The sequence below is a fragment of the Fundulus heteroclitus genome, chromosome 23, assembly GCF_011125445.2.
Source record: "Fundulus heteroclitus isolate FHET01 chromosome 23, MU-UCD_Fhet_4.1, whole genome shotgun sequence".
NCBI lineage: Eukaryota > Metazoa > Chordata > Actinopteri > Cyprinodontiformes > Fundulidae > Fundulus > Fundulus heteroclitus.
Genome location: NC_046383.1, coordinates 16,772,840 through 16,791,412, shown reverse-complemented (window position 1 = coordinate 16,791,412; position 18,573 = coordinate 16,772,840). Strand labels below are relative to the sequence as shown.

The following is an 18,573-nucleotide window of genomic DNA, read 5'->3' as shown; positions in this document are numbered from 1 at the left end:
TTCTCTTCGTGGATAAAAATGCACATATTTCAGACACGGCACATCATTCATCAGCTTTCTTTTATTTGTCATAAGCCACAAATTATTCTCATACAACTCTTCTTTACTTTAATAATTCAGTATTCATTTCAAAGTCCTGAGCAAAATATCAAGTTAAAGAGTATTTGCCTGGTTTTGGTCATCGTCTGGCCAATATGATTGTACTTCAGAGGCTGTATTGCCGACAATTAAAGAAGAATATGACATTCTCACCACAGCCATCATCACTGAACGAGTCACGGAGCAGCATGCAGAGCGGGGACTATGTGCGCACACATTCATTCTCATGGTTACAGGAGCGTTACGCAACTAAGCTTTTTATAGCCAGTAATGAGTTAATATTCAGTACGATAAAACAGCCACGAAAGCCTCCCAGAGTAGATTTTTTTTTTTTTTTTATCTGACTGATCTTTTGAAACATCCAAAAACTCTAGAAAAACAGACGGATTTTAAAATAGTTTATCTTCCATTGCTTTATGTTTTCAATTAGATGGACATTTGGTAAAGATGTGTAAATGAATCCTTTATTGCAGCAGCACAGTCCTATACAAAAAGGAACAAATATGGAAAAACCCCAAGCTTTAGGTTGAGTACATTATTCAGTGGAGAAGAAATCCATAATTTTTACAAGGTTTCTGCAGAGTCCTCAGTGTAATGTTCCAAATAAATCCAAAGTCTGAAATATGTTCAGATCCTATGTCTGAAATTACATTCAATTGTTTTACATTTATAAACCTTTCTTTAACCTTTTGTTTTTAATAAGCAAGTTTATGCTCCTTAAACAGAATTTTTGCATGTTTAGGCGGTCAGAATGTTTTCGTAAATGATCTGCTAAAAGCTCCTTTACTATTACAAATGTGTGTTTAATGAGATCTGGCTTCAAAAAACAGGAATTTGAAGAAGTCTGGTAACCTTGGTGTAAAAGCTTTGGCTTCCCATGCCAGAGATGGAAACACCAAGTTATAACGATAACGCTTTACCCGCCTTGCTTGTGCTGATTTGTAAGCCTGATTTATGTTACTAAACAATTGGGTTAAGTTATGGAGCATTTTGTAAATCATCCTTAAACACGGTGCCTTGTATTCAACCCTCCTTTGGGTCTTTACATATTTTGTTACATTCCAGGCTGTAATTAACTTTTTTTAAATCTTATTTTATGTGATGGATCTGCAGAGGATAGTCTTAAATTGGTAAAGTGAGATAAAAAAAAAACTAAATTTGCTCGGCCATATGTAGCAATCTAGGTGTCACATGACCTGTCCGTATAGACACAGCTTTACTAAAAAGGCCCCAGATGCTGCAGCACCACTAAGCAAAGCAGCATCACACCATGAAGACCAAGGAGCATGCCAAGTCTGGGTAGAGATGTAAGAAAAAATATCCTAAGTCTTTCCTGTTTTCCCCCGGAGCGCCATCAGCTCCATCATCTTCAAATGGAAAGCACGTTGTACCGCAACAAAGCTAAGAGAGAGCTGCCAACCAGAACTCAGACCGGACCAGGAGGGCATTAAGCAAAGAGGCTCAGAGACCAAAGTTCACCCTGGAGGAGCTGCAGAGACTGGAGGATGTGTCCATATGAACACAACAGGCTCTACAACCCAAAGAGCTGGACTTTATGGAAGATTGGTCAGAAAAAAGGCCATTATTCACTGTTAAAAATAAGACTGAGTTTCCTAAAGGCACATGGGTGACTCCCTAACTGTATGGAGGACGATGTTCTGGTGCGATGAGACTGTATTCATCTAAGAAAAGGTTTACAAGTCTCCATTTTTACTTAATGAAACCTGCAGAAGCTCTAAATCAGAGTTGTTGGCTCCCCTAACGATCCCTCTGGAGTAAATTTAACCGAAGCAAATTTTGTTTCCTTTTATAAGGCCATCATTTTCTGACATGAAAGGACCATTCATTTTTTTTAGCCAATGGGCTGGACAATGACAGTTTTATCTTGGTAATACAGTCTAGTCTATCTTAGGGAGACCAGGTTGATATAATAGTAATCAGATTTTGTGATTTGTGTTGGTTTAAAAACAAAAAGCATTTCTGTCCTGCCTGCTAAGTCTGTCAGGACTTTAACTGGATCTGTGTGCTGTTCTGGTACTATCCTCCTTCTATTCTCAGTAACTAGAACAGGATTTGGGTCAGTCCTCGTTTGGAAACGGTTGCTTTATTTAGGCAAGTTTCAAAAACCAATCAATTAAATGCAGATTTGGCTGTACGGCGTATTTGTGGTCATGTCTCCTGTCTGCATGGTTATCAAAAGATGGATACTTTGTGTTGCTCCTATGGTTTTTCCATTGTAAGATTTCAATTTGTCAGCGAAAATGTTGCCCTACTTGGAAAAAAGAAGTCGATCTGCATCGGCCGCCTGGGCTGGACAAATATGCAGCTTCCTTGAATACATTTGCACATCGGACACCCCTGATCCAGAGAGATTGTGCAAAGACGAAGTTCTGTCTAAACCCCAACAGGAGAAGACAAAGAGCTCTCCTGTTGGCAAAAGTTACTTTCCTCAACTTAAAGGTTGGGATATTCTCAAATTTGCATGCCTAAATGATGCTGCTGCAATAATAGTTTTATTCATTCTGAGACCTTTTACTCACCAGGGGTCCCAAAAAAACAAAACACAGAGCTTCAAAGTCTCCAAACTGGGTTTCACTAGCATGTTTGTCACTTTCCCTTTAGTTTTCTGAGGATATCAAAAGTGGCTAGATTGATCAGATTTAACAAATTATTACTGAAAGGAATGCTGTCAGCCATGAAGACATTGGATAGCAGGTTGGAAAGACGTCATGTGCCAGAGGGGATCTTCCATGTAGGTCCTAAAGGCAGTATCAGAGATCCGGTTGCTCGGATTAAGTCGGTGCACCTTTAAAGGAAACACAATTAAATGGCACTTCCTTTTACATCAGGTAGGATACTAAGCACAACCGGTGTTTTGACTGTAACGTGAGGTTCGGCCGCTGTCCCGAGTGTCACTTCTTGGATGGCTTTCGTTTGAGACTCAGGGACCTCATGGAGCCGAACACCTTCCTCCCCAGATCCCTCAGCGAGCGGGAGCGCTGCAGGGGCGTCCGCGGAGGAGGCGAAGGGGAAAACGACGGCGAGGACAGAGGGGAGAGCGACTGGCAGCTGCCCTCCAGGCTCTGAGAGCGAGAGAGGTTGAAGAGGCTGGCGGTGGAGGACAGCCGCTGGTCCTCCTTGGACCTCAGCAGTCTGACGCCCTCGTCTCTGCCCGTCCCCGTGCCGCCCTGCGCCACGTCGAAGGAGGAGACCCAGTGTCCCCTCTTTGCCAGCTCCTCCCTGTGGTTTCGGGGCATGAGCAGCCCCTGGGACTCACTCCTGAACAGAGCCCTCCTGGAAAGCCTGAGGCTGGAGCTGCGTCTCTCCCCGTCCTCTTTCCCTCTGGATCTAGAGAAGATGGGGGAGTGGTCCACTTTTGGCTTCCTGTCGGCACAGCCGGAGGATCCCTTGGCTCGTCGCTGCTCCCTCCTCCAGCTCCCCCTGCTCCCCCTGCTCCAGCCGTATCCGTACTCGGCTCTGTCCATCTCCTCCTTTTCGCTCTCGGGCTCTTTCCCCCAGAGGCGCCCCTCGAAGCCCCTCCACAGCTTGCCGGAGGACTTCCTGGGCGTGTGGGCTGCCGAACGCACCTTCTCCCCCTCCTCGGCCCAGACCGAGCTGTGCTCCTCCCTCTTGGCGTAGCTGCTCACGGTGGCAGCCCTAACCAGCTTATGGGAGGCATGTTTCCCTTGGTAGAGCCCGTCTCCCTCCAGCTTCTTCCACCTGCTGCCACCCTCGCTCTGTCGGAGCGACCCCCCTCTTGGTTGGATTCCTCCGTGCTCCCAGGAGGAGGAGGAGGTTCGGTTGTTGTGTGGCAAGGAGCACTGGAAAGGCGAATCCCGTCGGAAAACCGAGAGCGGGGTGGCCCCCATTGGGGAGGGCTTGAGGGGGCGTGGAGGAGAGTGAGCCCTTGGAGTGGGGTGCGAAGCCGGGGAGGAGGCTGTGGAGGAGGGCACCTCAGACGGCGAAGGGATGTGCTGGTAGTGGCATTGTGAGGAGTAGTGAGGAGGGGGGATGTGGACAGACTGGTACGGGTGTATGGGGCTGTTGGAGTGCGAGAGAGGAGGCGTGAGGCTGCACTGAGACTGGGGGGAGTGGGTGACGCTGAGGGAGAGCTGGATGGGCCTCTGAGGGGTGGCCTCCGCCAGCCTGCCGTAGTCGTGGCACGGATCCCTCTGCGGCGTCAGGTGAGCTTTGCTGTGGCCCCTCACCCCACCGGCGGCGTCCGTTTGGAAGCAGTCTATATCCAGCTCCACGCCCTGCTCCATCAGTCCGACCACCACGGCCCGCGACAGGCCAGACAGGCGGGAGATCTCCCCCACCATGGCGGAGTCCTCGCTCAGTTTGGGACTGGAGCAGGGCTCTTGGATTAAGCTGCCGCGCTGAGATCCAGGAGCGGAGCCCGCGTTTGACACAAACGCCGGCGGCGGCCCCGCCTCGGGGGGCGCGCCGGTACTCCAATCCAACGAGCGGCAGAAAGACGACGACCCAAACCCGGGACTGGCTCCAGAACTCGGCGGGACTTCCAGGGAGCTGCGGTGGCTCAGGCTGCCCGGGCAGGTTGAGATCCGGGAACGAGACCTGACTCCTGGGGTGGGCGTGGCGGAGGACAGAGGAGTAAAAGAGGCGGCTGGAGCCAAGTTGGGGTCGCTCTTTTTGGCTCCACAGCTGCTGGGTTTGGGCGTGTCGGCGGGGCCACGGCTGGAGTTCAACCCAGGGGCCAGGTTCAAGTTGAGGTTGAGATGCAGGTTGATGCTCAAGTCTTCTCCGGTTGCCGAAGGAAGGTTGCCCAGGTTGATGGAGTTCCTGAGGCCCTTCTTCCCCGCAGCGCTGAGGCTGACCCTGGCCGAGTTTCCCAGCAGGGACTTACAGGGAGTGACGTTGCCCCCTGGCTGGGAGGAGGGTGTATTACGGCTCTCAAAGGCAGACAGAGATTGGGTGGAGCCATGACTTTTGCCAGGAGTATTTTGCAGGACTGGAGCAGGAGCAGCTGCTGAAATGAGGTCGGAGGTGGAAGAGTTTACCCGCTTGTGGTACTGACAGGCCAGCCGAGTGATGTACTGCTCCAGGTGGGTGACGGAGGCCAGAGAGGAAGGCTGCTGAGGCTGGAGAGGATCGGCTCCTTCAGGGTTTGCCTCCAGCAGCTCATTGTCCTGGGCTCCTTCAGAAGTAGTGGAGGTTGATTGTTCCTGGCTCAGGGAGGTAAAGAGCGGGCTCTGGAGGGCCACGGCGTGCAGCGGGCTCGGATAGGAGTAGACCTCTTTGGTTCGACGCGACACCAGGTCCGTGCAGTAGCAGGGGTCCAACTGGGGCTTTAGACGCACAGAGGAGGGGGAAGCAGAGGGATTCAGGAGGGGGATGATGAAGGAAACCAGGGAGTCGCCGACCACCGTGCAAAGGTCGGACAGAAAGCTGAGGCCAGTGGCATCCTGGTCCTCTGCAGCTGTAAAGTAAAAGGAGAAAAATGTCAGTGTACAGTACCTTCTGGTTTTGGCAAAATTACAAGAGACGCTGAAAGCAGGGCATTAATGCATTAAAACACTTTCCACAAAGAAAAATCTGAAAATGTGACTTTCATATGTATCCAGCCCACTTTCTCCTAATACTAGGGCTGAACAATTAATCACATTTTCAATATAATCGTGATTTTAAAAAAAACGCAATTTCCAAATCGCAAAGGTCTGCAATTTTTGGCTATGTAACAATTAGGGAATTAGACACGTCCATTAGGTGTCAGTAAAATGTTTAAAGTGGGTTTACCTCCACATGGAAGGGAAGACAGTTGCAGCAGAGAGATAATCAAATTTTATTACTTGTTTTAGAGTTTGTATAATCATACATAGCATTAAGTACAGGTCAATCAGTTTAATACATAGACTTGTTTGTTGGCTGCACTTTATGTTCATCAAGGATTGATGTCCAATTATATTAAAAGCTGTTCTCTTGAATAATATTCTGATCAATAGAAACATTAAATGTTCATATTTAAAATAGTCCTTGTTTACAAACGTCTTTATTTAGAGGCCATTTTTGTTGCTTGTGGTTAATGCGGAGAAAAGTCAAAATTGCAATTTTGGTTGAAATATATTGTAGGCAGAAGGCAATCATTTCTGCTCTGAGTTTAGATGCTGTGGGTCTTTTAGCAACTAATCCACACAGCGAGGAAAAAATGTATTTGTTGTTTGTGTATATTTTAAAAACACATGATAAATTAAACTGGAAAAAAATTAATTAAATCGCAATATTAAGAAAAGAAAAAAAATCGCAATTAGATTATTTTCCAAAATCAGCCCTACCTAATACCTATAAATAAAATCCAGCTCAACCAATTACCTTCAGGAGCCTCCTGAGTACACCAGTGTTTAATCTCAAATCTGTCTAAATTCAGCTCTTAGGTATTTGTTGGACAACTTTAGTGAACAACAGGAAGTCCAATGAAAACAGCAGCGAGCTCAAAGACAAAGCCTGTGGTGGCGGTCCACCTAAAGCGACAGGCAGAGAAGCAGCCAAGAGGCCCATGGTAACTCTGGAAGAAGATCCACATCTGTGGACATTATTAATTTTTCATACTAAGAAAAAAAAGCTGTGGTTGTAAGAAAGCCATAAATAGGCCGATATAACGTTTGTTCAGGAACAAGAGTATAAAAGAAGCGTCTGTGGACAGTTCTGTACATCACCCTGAACCACCATCCTTACTGTGAAAAAGATTTTAGTCTTGTTGTGTGAAGCTTTTGGAAACACACCCACAACTTTGGCAGCTGCAACTGCAGAAAAAAGGTGCTTCTGCAAAACATTAACTGAGGTGGCTGAAAACATAACCAAGCCACACTTTCCAGATGTTTTCTTTTTGCAAAGATTCTGAAAAAAATCATACATTGTGTACCATCCATCCTACAAAATACTCAATAGTTTGTGTTGGTCTATCACATAAAAAGATCAGAGAGTACAAATACTTTTGCAAAACCCTGTATAAGTCCACCTGGATCATCTGAAGCTGGTTGAGGTGGTTCTTCTATCGGTTCTGGGTCCTCTTGGCTGATATCCGGGGCAGGCTGCTGCTGCTGCACCGCACCTTCTGACCACAGGAGGTCAGTGTTGTCAGCAGAAGCCGGGACCTGCTCCCATGGCTTTGGGGGTCTGCCAGGGGCCACTGGTCCCACATGGGCGGCTTCACTGGACACGGAGTAGCAGGAGTCCGACAGAGAGCTCCCACTCACAGAGTAGAAACCTTAAAAAAATAGGAAATGGTCAGCTTTTACCTGTGCAGGTGTTATAGAGAGCGCCTTTGGCAGCTCCCGAGCAAAGGAACATCGCCGACAGAAACTCAAACTGTGTTAAAATTCCAGGAGAAGGGTGTGCGCTGAGTGTTTAACCAAGAGCGCCAGTGTTTATGACGTTTTAAATGCCCAGAGAACAGATACGGCACAACAGCGCAACAAAGACTGCCTGGTTAACAGCAAAAAAGAGTAGAAGGGGCCCGAGTCACACAGAGTTCAAGCAAATAAACGTTAAAAAAAAAGATTGTGGTTAATGTTTAATGGGAAATCTTTCACTCATATCAGAAGGTGACAGAAGGTGTTGGTCACTTCTCCCACTTTGGGCAACCAACAATGTGGGATTTGTGTGCGTTCGACGTGCATTTACCTGAACTGGGTCTGGAGTCGCTGTCCAGGTGGACCACGCCGCCGGAGTCCGGGGTTGGAGGGGAGAGCAGGTCGGAGGAGGCGTCCCAGGACAGAGTGGACCACCTGGAGTTACTCCCCCTGACAGATGAAGACTGCGCGGCCACATCCCCCGAGTTACTGAGACACTCCTCTGGGCTGCTCTGACAGCCTGACCCCATTGTGTTTGATGGGGAGCCAGCCTGAAAAAACAAAAAAAAAAAAAAAAAAACTAAATGTGATTGGTTGCTTCGAATGAGCCCGGCTGTCTTGTAATCTTTCAAAGTGGCTTTAATCAATAGTTGATCAGGCTTTCTCACAGCATTTCAAAGTTTCCTTGGGACGTCTTTTCTGCTTTTTTAACTAATTTTCTGACTGATTGTGCAACGTGAGCTCAGGAAATTGAAGCGAGCTGAGAAGCAGAGGGAAAAAGTTAATACAAACTTACACCCAACGCAAAGCAGGTTCATTTTGCAATTGCTTCTGCCTCATTTATACACCAGAAATTGCCTCAAAATGCTTTAAATCTTCAAAAGGGCAACCTTTTACTAAGGTCCAGCACCTGGTTTTCCAATCAATCCAAGCTCTTTGCCAAACGAGGTCAGCCTGAGCTGCACAATCACATTCATAACCAACTTAAATTAGAGTGCTGTCCAAATACACTAAATTAAATTATTGTTAACATATTTTCCCAGGAAAGACTGGTTCAAACCTGTCCCCGCATTTCGCCATTTCTTGGGAACCTTTCCAAACACAAAGACTCATCTCTCTTTCAAGAAATAAGAAATCAACTTTTTTTCCACAGAAGTCCAAATCCCACATAAAATGCAGCATATTTGCAAAACCTAGATCCCTGAAACCGTTTGGTATTTTGTTACGTTACGGACTTGTCTAGCTTCATCAAATGCAGTTTAACAGTATTTTATGTGATAAAGGAACATAATGCAGTGCAGAATTTTAAACAGACTCATTTATTACTATGCAGCCAACATACAGAACATTAATTATGACAGAAAACCAACGGTAAATATCTGTCTGAAGACACTGTATTTGTTATAAAACAGTGGTAACAGCCTCATGCTGATTGGACGCAGTCTGGAGTTGATTAGTCAGATGGAGCCAAATACAGGGCAAGAAAATCTACTAGATGCTGCAAAAGGCTGAAGACTGGGTCTGAGGTTCAGCTTCCAGCAGGACAACGCTGAGCACGCAGCCGAAGATACAATAAATGTTTTAGATCATACCCATGTGTTTGAAGGGCCTAGTCAAAGTCCAGGCTTAAATCCAACTGAGCATTTGTGACAAGGCTTTACATCTTTTGTTTACCAACACTCTCCAGTCAGTCTGACTGATCCTGAGCTATTTTGCAAAGAAGAATGAGGAAAAACTTCAATCTAGATGTGCAAAACTAGTAAAAAACGAGTAAAAAACCCCTTCATTGTGATTGGTTGCTTCGAAGGAGCCCGGCTGTCTTGTAATCTTTCAAAGTGGCTCTAATCAATAGTTGATCAGGCTTCCTCACAGCATTTCAAAGTTTCCGTGGGACGTCTTTTCTGCTTTTTAACTAATTTTCTGACTGATTGTGCAACATGAGCTCAGGAAATTGAAGCGAGCTGAGAACCAGAGGGAAAAAGTTAATACAAAACTTACACCCAACGCAAAGCAGGTTCATTTTGCAATTGCTTCTGCCTCATTTATACACCAGAAATTGCCTCAAAATGCTTTAAATCTTCAAATTGTCATTTTAATGACTAAAACTGTCATTTTAGTTGAAGGTGTTTCCAAAAGTTTTTGTTTGGCGCCGCCGTTTATTTCCAGACATTCATTTGTGAAAAGAATTGGAAACCATGTACTCTTTTCCTGTCATTTTACAACTGTTCTAGATTTTTGTAAAACGCTAATGAAATACACAGAAAACAATTAAGTGCTATAAAAAAAAACGATTGCACGACGCTGCATCCAGAGCCCGTTAAAGCGTTTTTCTTGACTGTAAGAGGAACGAAAGGCTAAAAAAAAAAAATCATTACGTAATGTTGAGGCAACAGAAACCCAACTAGTTTCGGCTAAATTCTGAGGCGTGATAAGATAAATGGCAACACGCCGCTCCTTCTCCGCTGTTTTAAAAGCTCAGGCTCTTCAGTCTTCAACAGATTTGTGTGAGAGGACGTACGGCCATGTTTCCGATGAGGTCACGCCACCTCTACCAGAACAAGTAGGAATAACAGCTGTCAGGTAAGCAAAGAGCCTCCATTTACCAGATTAGTAACAGCTCACCAGAGCCCCCCCACCCCCACCCCCCCGTCCCAGTTCCCCTACCAAATCCCATCAGCCCATCTCTCTCCAGGAGACCAGTCAGGAGCGCCGGGATGAGTCTGATCGGGCCCAAACAAGAGGCACAGTGTGAGCGGTTACTGAGGAAACAATACAGGTAGTGACTCACTGCTGGGGTGACAGGAGAGGAGGGGTGGGGGTGGGGGGTGGGGGGGGTTCGGATGATAATGGGAGAGGACAGATGATGTAACAAAGAGCATTCGGAGGGGCAGAAGGGAAGGAGGAGGGGACGGACGGGGGAAAAGTGGGTGAAAGAATGTCAGACTCTGATCCAGCTACGCTTTATCCCCCTTTCCTCTTATCACTCCTCAGGCAGGTCCCGTATTCTTATTTCCTTTTACCTCCTGCGAGTCGTGGGTTTACCACAAGAAGTGTGAGGAACACGGAGGGAAGAAGAAAAAAAAAAGACGAATAACGGAGTGAGTCACTGAGTGAGTGAAGGCAGTGGAGGGAGGGAAGGAGCGGTTGCCGGGCGAGGAGAGAAGGGCATCTTGAAGGACCCCCACCTCCCCCACGCTCCCTTCGACAAATAATCCCCACCACTACCACACATCTCACCCACTTCCATAATATCCTTAGAGCCCGCTGCCCCCTACTCACCATAGCTACAGCTCTCCAACTCCTGCTCGCTCGCTGCTACTCCCACACAGACTCAGAGCGGCACAACAGGCCGGGCGAAATATTTAACTCGTCGTCAGCCTGGATTCACAGATTCCCTCCTATCTGGACCACAGAAGCACATCTGAGCCTGCATGCTTCAGCCCGAGTTTTCTATTTCGGTGCGTTTTAATGAAATAACCCGTGAAATGCCAAAACATCTGCACAAAAATCCATCTCCACGTTGCCTCCTGACATCATAACGCATTGCACATCACTGGGTATAATCTTACACAGTGATCAAATTATAAAGGGGCAGACAGCGGAGGGATAGGAGGTCAGCTCAGAGCTCTGTAATATGATATTGCTCCACGTGAGGGAGGAGCGCAGCTCCCCGTAGGAGCAATTTGCTGAAAATGTGCGGGTCGATTGGACAATAAAGCAGCTGCACATGCGATACACCTCCTCCTAACAGGTGCATGACGTCAGCAGCGGCGCAGGCTGAAGAAGATCATCACGATGATGATGATGATGATGCCGTTGCAGGACATGGAGAAGGTTTTTGGTGAGAAGCGCTTGCGACTTCCACGCGTTTTATTGTTTCATGCATTATTAATGTTGGTTTGGAATATAACGGCGGCCCACGCTGCACATCTTCGTTTAGGGGCTGCAGACGGTGAACCTGCATGGATCAATGTTTCAGACTTGTTGTATGAGCTGCAGAGAGAATCCCCCCCTACCCCCCCAGGCAAAAAAAAAAAAAAAAAAGACAAAAGAAGTCTCACTCCACAAGTCGGGGTAATGGCCCTCCATGTAAGGGGATGCGTTGCAATTCCTGGTATTAGGATACAAAGCCTGCAATAGGAGCACACAAAACAGTCCCAAAATGTCTTGTTCAGGACTTAATCTCACCGTTATCCATATAACTAGTTTGCTGCCTTTGGTTAAATGATTGATGTTAGGTCAAAATTCACACATACTCAGTATATTACAACTTAAAAAAAAAAAACTAAACTCTTTAAAACTTGACAACATCTGACAATAGTTACAATTGTTGCTGTGTGCAAATTTGAGTAATATGTAAAACAAATGAATAAAAGCAACAAAGTATGAAACGCTGAACTTTGGCATAAACGCCTAAAGAGACGGTCGTGCCCTTATTACGAATGTTGATTTTTCCAGTAAAAAGGGATGACCTATAAAGGCCAGGAGAAAATTGGCCTCAGTGCCAATAGCTGAGAAAGCTAATAAACCAGAACTCTAGCCCTTTTCAGATGGCCCAGTCTGCCAGAACTTTAGTATCTTGAAACAAAATCCTGGCAACATTCAGGCAGATGTTGTGATTTCTGCTGCGGTTCCCTGACGGCATGATTGGGAAAACGATTTTTGTGTGACGGTCAATTGGTGGTATACTTTGTGTAGCTGATCTATACAATCTTTTTTCTTTGTTTTAATAAAAGTTGTTTGCCTGTGACGTGTTCTTCTGTGTACCAGTTTTAAGTTTTTTTTAACATGAGTTCCATCAGGGGACGGGATTTGGGCTGGTTTTTATTGAGGTGCGAAGCTTTTACGTTGTATTGTGGCTAAAAACAGTGCGATCTGATAGCCCTGAGTGGCGGTCGTGTTAGCTGTTAGCGTTAGCTTCCACTAATTTCTCTGTTTAGCGGTTTAGTGTTAGCAACGCTAATACTTTAGCTAGTGGCACGCGGGTTAGTGAAGCTATCTTTTTGGTTAGCTGTGCCCACCATTGCAAATAGAAGCAGCCAAAACATTTTTCTACACATAATCAGTTTCCGCTTTGCCGTAATGTAGCTTTCAAAACAGTATTCTTACCTGGTACTCTATGAGCACATTAAACGGTTAGATTTCTCACGTTAACACTGATACACTCAGGTTAAAACACTGATCTTTAATCGATAATTCATTTGGATCAAACTAATTGTTTCTACCGAGCTCATTATTGTGGGGGGGAAAAAAATAGAGCATTTCTACAGCAGTTATAAATTTACTTAATGATGCCAAATAATGGGTGACAGCTAATGTTTCATACTGACAGAGGACACATAAAAACTAAAGAAACTACAGTGAAACTAGAGATGCACCGATCCGATACGCAGATCGGATATCAGATCTCATCTTGACTAATTAGCTGGATCGGCTATCGGATGAATGATGCCGATCCAGCCTTCAGATTTAGTCACTTCCTTTTTATTAATATAATACAAAAGCAATACAGTTACAACAATTTAGTCACTTCAATTCTATGTTTGCAATGCCAATTGCATCATCACACAGAGCAGCTAATTATGAGCAAACACAGAGCAACATGGAGCAAGAGCCGGACTGAGCCAAGTCTGGTGTTTGATTGATTGCATTTCAAAGTTGATACGCCAACAAGTCCGACTGCAACATGCAATATCTGCAACGCAAACATTGTGAGGGATGGTGACAGAGTTGGTAAATTCAACACCGCAAACATGGCAAGGTACACGGTTCATTCATTCAATAGTTTTATCGGCTCAGTATTGGGTATCGGCCGATGTACTCAGCTCAGGTATTTTAACGATTAAACCAGAAAAAACTGGATTGGTGTTTCTCTAAGTGAAACAATACCTTTTCTGTCTTGAGAAACGTTATGTTCACAAACAACACCTCCGGTTGCCTCAACAGCCTTGTTGCTCAATCCACTAGAGCTATTATCGGCACAATGCCGTCAGCTTTGGTTTTTTTTATTATTATTTTGCTTCCCTTTTGAAACCAAGAGTTCAGTAGTTTCAGAAATACTCTAGCAAAAAAAAAAAAAAAAAAAAAAAACATCGGGGATGCAGAGCACGGAGTCCAGCGGACTCCGTGAGATTTCATATATATATATATATATATATATATATATATATATATATATATAGATATATATATATATATATATATATATATATATATATATATATATATATATATATATATATATATATATATATATATATATATATATATATATATGAAATCTCACCCACTTTTCCTGCATTATGGATCAATATGTGGAAAGTAAAACTCTTCACCCTTTTCCCTCTTCATTGCCTCTCAGTGACAAATTATTTTGTGTTTACAATGAAAGGCAGACATGCGTTGCTCTGCTCTGTCATCATCCGTGTGTGTTTATCCCTTTTAAAGAGACCTACTTCCTAAGGCTCATTATGTGTCAGTAAAAAGCACTTTGAAAATACTGCTTTAAGGAAACAATGCAAAAAAAACTGATTTATGTCTCACATTATCAGGGTTTTTAGGTTTTCTGCATGTATAATATTATATTCTCCCTTTAAAACGAGTGACTGCGTTACATCTCCTTTTCCCCATGCATATAAAAGACTTTCCAGCCTGTTCCCTTCATCGTCCACTTGTTTCCTCTGCGTTATCTTCAGAGGGAACACTTGTTTTTGCACACAGAACAGCAACTACAAGGACTCCAACTCGGCCTTGACACCCATTTCGAAGACAAGCAGAGTTGCTCCCGATCTATTTTCAAGCTGGTATCAAATGAGAAAAAGGGTCGATGGATAAAAGCACGTTTCAGTCACAAAACAGACTTTTTCTGCCTTCAGCCAGCGTCATTTCTGAACAAAGGTTATTCTTCTCAAAAGATCTATGCAAGACCAAAAAGCTGCAGGAAAATCGATTTGTCGAAAATCACGGTTTGCAACAAATGGTACACGATGGTGATGAACGTTATCCCTGCTGCATTTCAACGCTCCTTAATCTCTGGGTTTTTTTTTTTGTCACTAATTACAGGCCGTTTGCGCAACAATTGCAGCGCTGTTTTTATTCCCGTTTATGCAAACGTTGTGAATGTAGGAAAAGAGCCTGGCGGGGGCAAAAGGCAGAGAGCCAGGCTGCTCAGGCCGACCGGCAGCTCCCCTTCAGAGGTGAGAATGAGTGCTGCTGCCCGGCCTCCCCACAGGATCCCTCTGCTCCACGGGGGGGAAAGGAGGGGTGGAAGGGGTGGGCCACGGGGAAGATGTTGGCTGGTGGGTGGTTGGGAGGGCTGCGATTTGTCCTTCCACTGTTCAGAAATCAGGTTTCAAGTGCTTCCTCTGCGCCGCAGACGATTAGCAGATGTGATTGTATCTTAATATAGCAGATATGAGGAGCACTCTGCCGAGCAGATCTCAGCTGTAGCCTTGTTTACGTGTATCAGTATTCTGCAGGCTGCTGACTAATGTGACACACGGCGTAATAACAGTTTGTTCAAAGTAACCGTGAGGAAGGATCAGCTGCTCGGAGTAACAGCGAGCCGCTTGTCTGTTGTAGCCTCCGGCGGCTGGTTTCGAACGAGAAAACCTGCGAACACAGCGCAGACCTGCAATGTCACTGCTTTGTCAGATCCGGAGATAATCCAGAGATAATCCACGACGAACTGATCCACCACATCCCCTACAGTATAATCGTGCCTCTCTGGAGGTTCAGCCGCAAAAGGATGCAGCTCCGTGCGGCAGCCCTGATGGGGAATTTTGTTATAAAACAGGAACGTTCCCGCAAGGAAATCTTTTCATTGAACTTGGCCGTCTTATATAAATAGATGGGCACAAGCACACAAAAAAATTTGGATTTTCTTTACTGATTAATCTGCCTAAACTGTAGCTAAAAAAAAAAATGTTTGGAATTTCGCTTGAAACGATCGATCGCTGCACACAATCCAGAGGTTTTTCCTCCAGAGGCTTGCTTAGAAGCGCAGCGATATGTTTTCTGTGCAACGCTGTGAATTCATAGCAATTAAAAAAAAAAAAAATCTATATGGAAACACTTTTTTTAAAAAGATGTCCAGAAGTAAAAGAATATTATAAAACAAAACAGACGATCACATCTTAGTGAGTCAAGTAGAGAGGAGTTCTGATTAACAAAAAAAAAAAAAAAAAAAAAAAAAAAAACTGAGAATCTGTGGTTTTCCAAAGTTAAAAGCCAAAAATTGCCTTTGAGCTCCAAATTATGGGACAACGACACAATTGTGACATTACTGCTGAATATGGTGTTGCAGATAACCCACATGTTTCTCTCTTATCTCTTTCTTTTCCGTTATCATGATGTTCCCATGCCTCTGCATGACCTTTAGCATCTCGGCCACTAAAACCTAAATCAAGTGTGGGCACACATGGCAGAGAAAGGCCACCCAGCTGGCCAAATGCATTATTTGCATGCAGAGTGTGAATGCATGGCACTTGTAACATAAATAGCTTAACAGACACCCAGCCAAGCATTCCTTTCGGGTTGCAAAACGACACCAACGGATATTGCGATTTGATATATTGCAGATTTTGATATGCATCTACCTATTCCTTGTTTTATAATAAATATTAGATCAAGGCCTTTCAGATGAGATCATTAAACTAACTCTTTTCCTTCCAAAAGTCGTGCATGGACAGATCCAGTTCTCCTGTATTGAATGTCAACCCACATTCCCCTCGTTCGACACAAACACGCCAGCGTTTAAATTTCAGGTCAAGGGTTTTTTTTTTTTGGGGTGCGGGGGGATGAAAGGGAAACTTTTTCACATTTTAGCGTAGTAAGAAATTTGATACATGGCTTTCAACATATTAAATAAAAATCTGAAAAGTGTGGTTTGCAATTGTCCTAAGACCCCTGAAGTCTGACATCCCCAAAATAAAATCTAGAGCAACCAGCTGCCTCAGAAGTAAATAGGAATCTGTCTGTAGTCTCAGTATAAAAATCCAGTGATCCTAAGAAGCCCTCAGATGTTTGTTAAAGAACATTTATCAGCAAAAAGTCTCATGAAGACCAAGGAACACAGCAGACAGGTCAGGGAGAAAGATGTGCAGAGGTTTAAAGCATTAATTATCGAAGAAGTGCCCAAAAAGCCCACTGTAACTCTGGAGGAGCTGCAGGGCTCTTCTACTCAGGTGGGAGAATCTGTAGAGGGGGAAACTATTAGTCATGCCATGCATGCTACAAAATTAGCCTTCATGGAGGAGTAGCAAGTTAGAAAGCCATCGCTGAAACAAAGACTGGAGTCCTACGTGCAGTTTGGCACAAGATGCCCTGGTCAGATTAGACCAAAAGGTTAAGAACACCGCAGATCCTCCTCCTGAAACATGGTGGTGGCTACGTCACGCTGCGGGGAGACCTTTTCTCAGCAGGGACAGGCAAGCCGGTCAGAGTTGGTGGGCAGATGGATAAAGATGGATGAGTCCACATGCAAACTTATATGTGTGTAGGAAAACTAACACTGCACATCCACCTGAACACACAGGCTCCACAGAAAAAAAATGTGGGAGTGGCAGCATCATGATGTGGGAATGCTTTTCTACAATAAGGTCAAGAAAAGAGCGAGACACAGAGCAACCCTGGAAGAAACTAGACTAGGGTGGAGGTTTACCTTCCAGCAGAGTGATCCTGAACATATATGGTTTAGAGAAGAAGGGATGCCAAAGTCCAGCCATCAAGAGCAACTATCCGGCAACTTTTGAATGCATCCCTTCTCTGGCATACCTGAATCAAAGGAATGGCTCTTTACCAGCCTCTGCACAGCACATAATCAGGATTTAGACCTTAATACAAAGTGAAAATCTGTGATGTTGAAAATCAGTGTTAACAGGTGTTCTCCAGTCATTCTGACACAGCTCAGAATAAGCAACCATTTCTTTACATGTGCAAAACTGGTAGAGACACACCTCAAAGTCTAAAAAACGTGGGTCTTCAAAGACTCAGGAGGGCTGAATGCAAAGACACATTTAAGATTTTTATGAAATCTGTGCATTTGTTCCCTTCATCTTCGCTGTTGTGCCTTACTTTGTTTTGGTTCTGTCACATGAAATCCCCAAAGGGATTTAGGTTGCAATAGGTTGGAAAAGTTCCAGAGATATGAATAGTTTGCAAAGCACCGAACACGTTTTAGTTCAAATAAAACTCGTTATCTAAAAGTGGTTGATTGATGGATCCGTCCCTGGTTTGGCCACTTTGGCCATTAGGTTCCAACAAGGTGTTAAAGTGACCTTTAGACGGGACAGAGCCGAGGGGAACCAGCGGGATCTACTTTCTGGCTCTCGACCTTGAGGCAGACCGGTTCTGGTTCTGGTTCCCCTGACCTAAATGACATTTGCTCCGTGCGGCTGCCGCTCGGACGAGCTTCTGCGCTGCGCTCCGGGCGCAGCCTAAAAACCCGCCCATCGAGCCGCAGAGGGACCGGCTTCTTGGCAGATCACCGCCGGCCCGCGTTCATATTTAATAACCTCGTCATGTCGATATCCGGAGCCACGAGCTGACAGACGCACCGACTGACCTGTTGCCTGCGGGGTGGCGCAGAGCCACGCTCGGTGTCCGAGGCGGCGCTGTCCGCCTCCTCCGCCCGCGGCTCCCCGGGCGCTCGCTCCCTCAGCGCGGCGTCCACCATCTCCAGCTGCCGGCGCCGGAGCACCTCCAGCTCCAGCACGCCCGCCAGCGTCGCCTTGAGCCGCTCTCCGATGCGGACCCGCTCGGTGCCCGACCACAGCGAGTTCACGCAGCCGCGGCGGGCGGCCATCCTGCGGAGACGGCGGCGGGTCCCCGGTGCGCACCCCCTGAGCTCGGCCCGGCTACAGCGCGTCGGAAACGAGGGCTTGCGCTGAGATTAAGGCGCAGCTCCGGACAGAGCCACGCAAGTGCGGACGAGCGACGTTAACATGGCTTTGATGAGCTGAAATGTAACCCTGTCCATCTGCGCGGAGCCCCGCAGCTCCAGGCGTCCTCTCTCAATGACTGCAGGGGATCGATCAGCCCAAACCCTCAGCCTCTCACTCCTCACGTCGGTCCCAGGCTTGACTTTCCTCTGACATCCTCCGCTTTACCCGTCAGTCCGCTGGACTCCGTGCTCTGCGTCCCCAATGAGACAATGCAACAGAAG

General features: G+C 45.6%; 1 protein-coding gene across 1 annotated transcript; it reads right to left on the bottom strand.

Annotated features, from left to right (window-relative positions):
- Window positions 1-46: 46 nt before the first annotated feature.
- si:ch211-168f7.5 lies at window positions 47-18,558 on the bottom strand. Its single transcript, XM_012866096.3, has 4 exons — window positions 17,974-18,558; window positions 7,741-7,960; window positions 7,076-7,324; window positions 47-5,539 (listed from the first exon to the last, which is right to left on the bottom strand). Exons 1-4 carry the CDS (start codon window positions 18,211-18,213, stop codon window positions 3,012-3,014), a joined length of 3,237 nt encoding a protein of 1,078 aa, XP_012721550.2. The 5' UTR covers window positions 18,214-18,558; the 3' UTR covers window positions 47-3,011.
- Window positions 18,559-18,573: the final 15 nt, after the last annotated feature.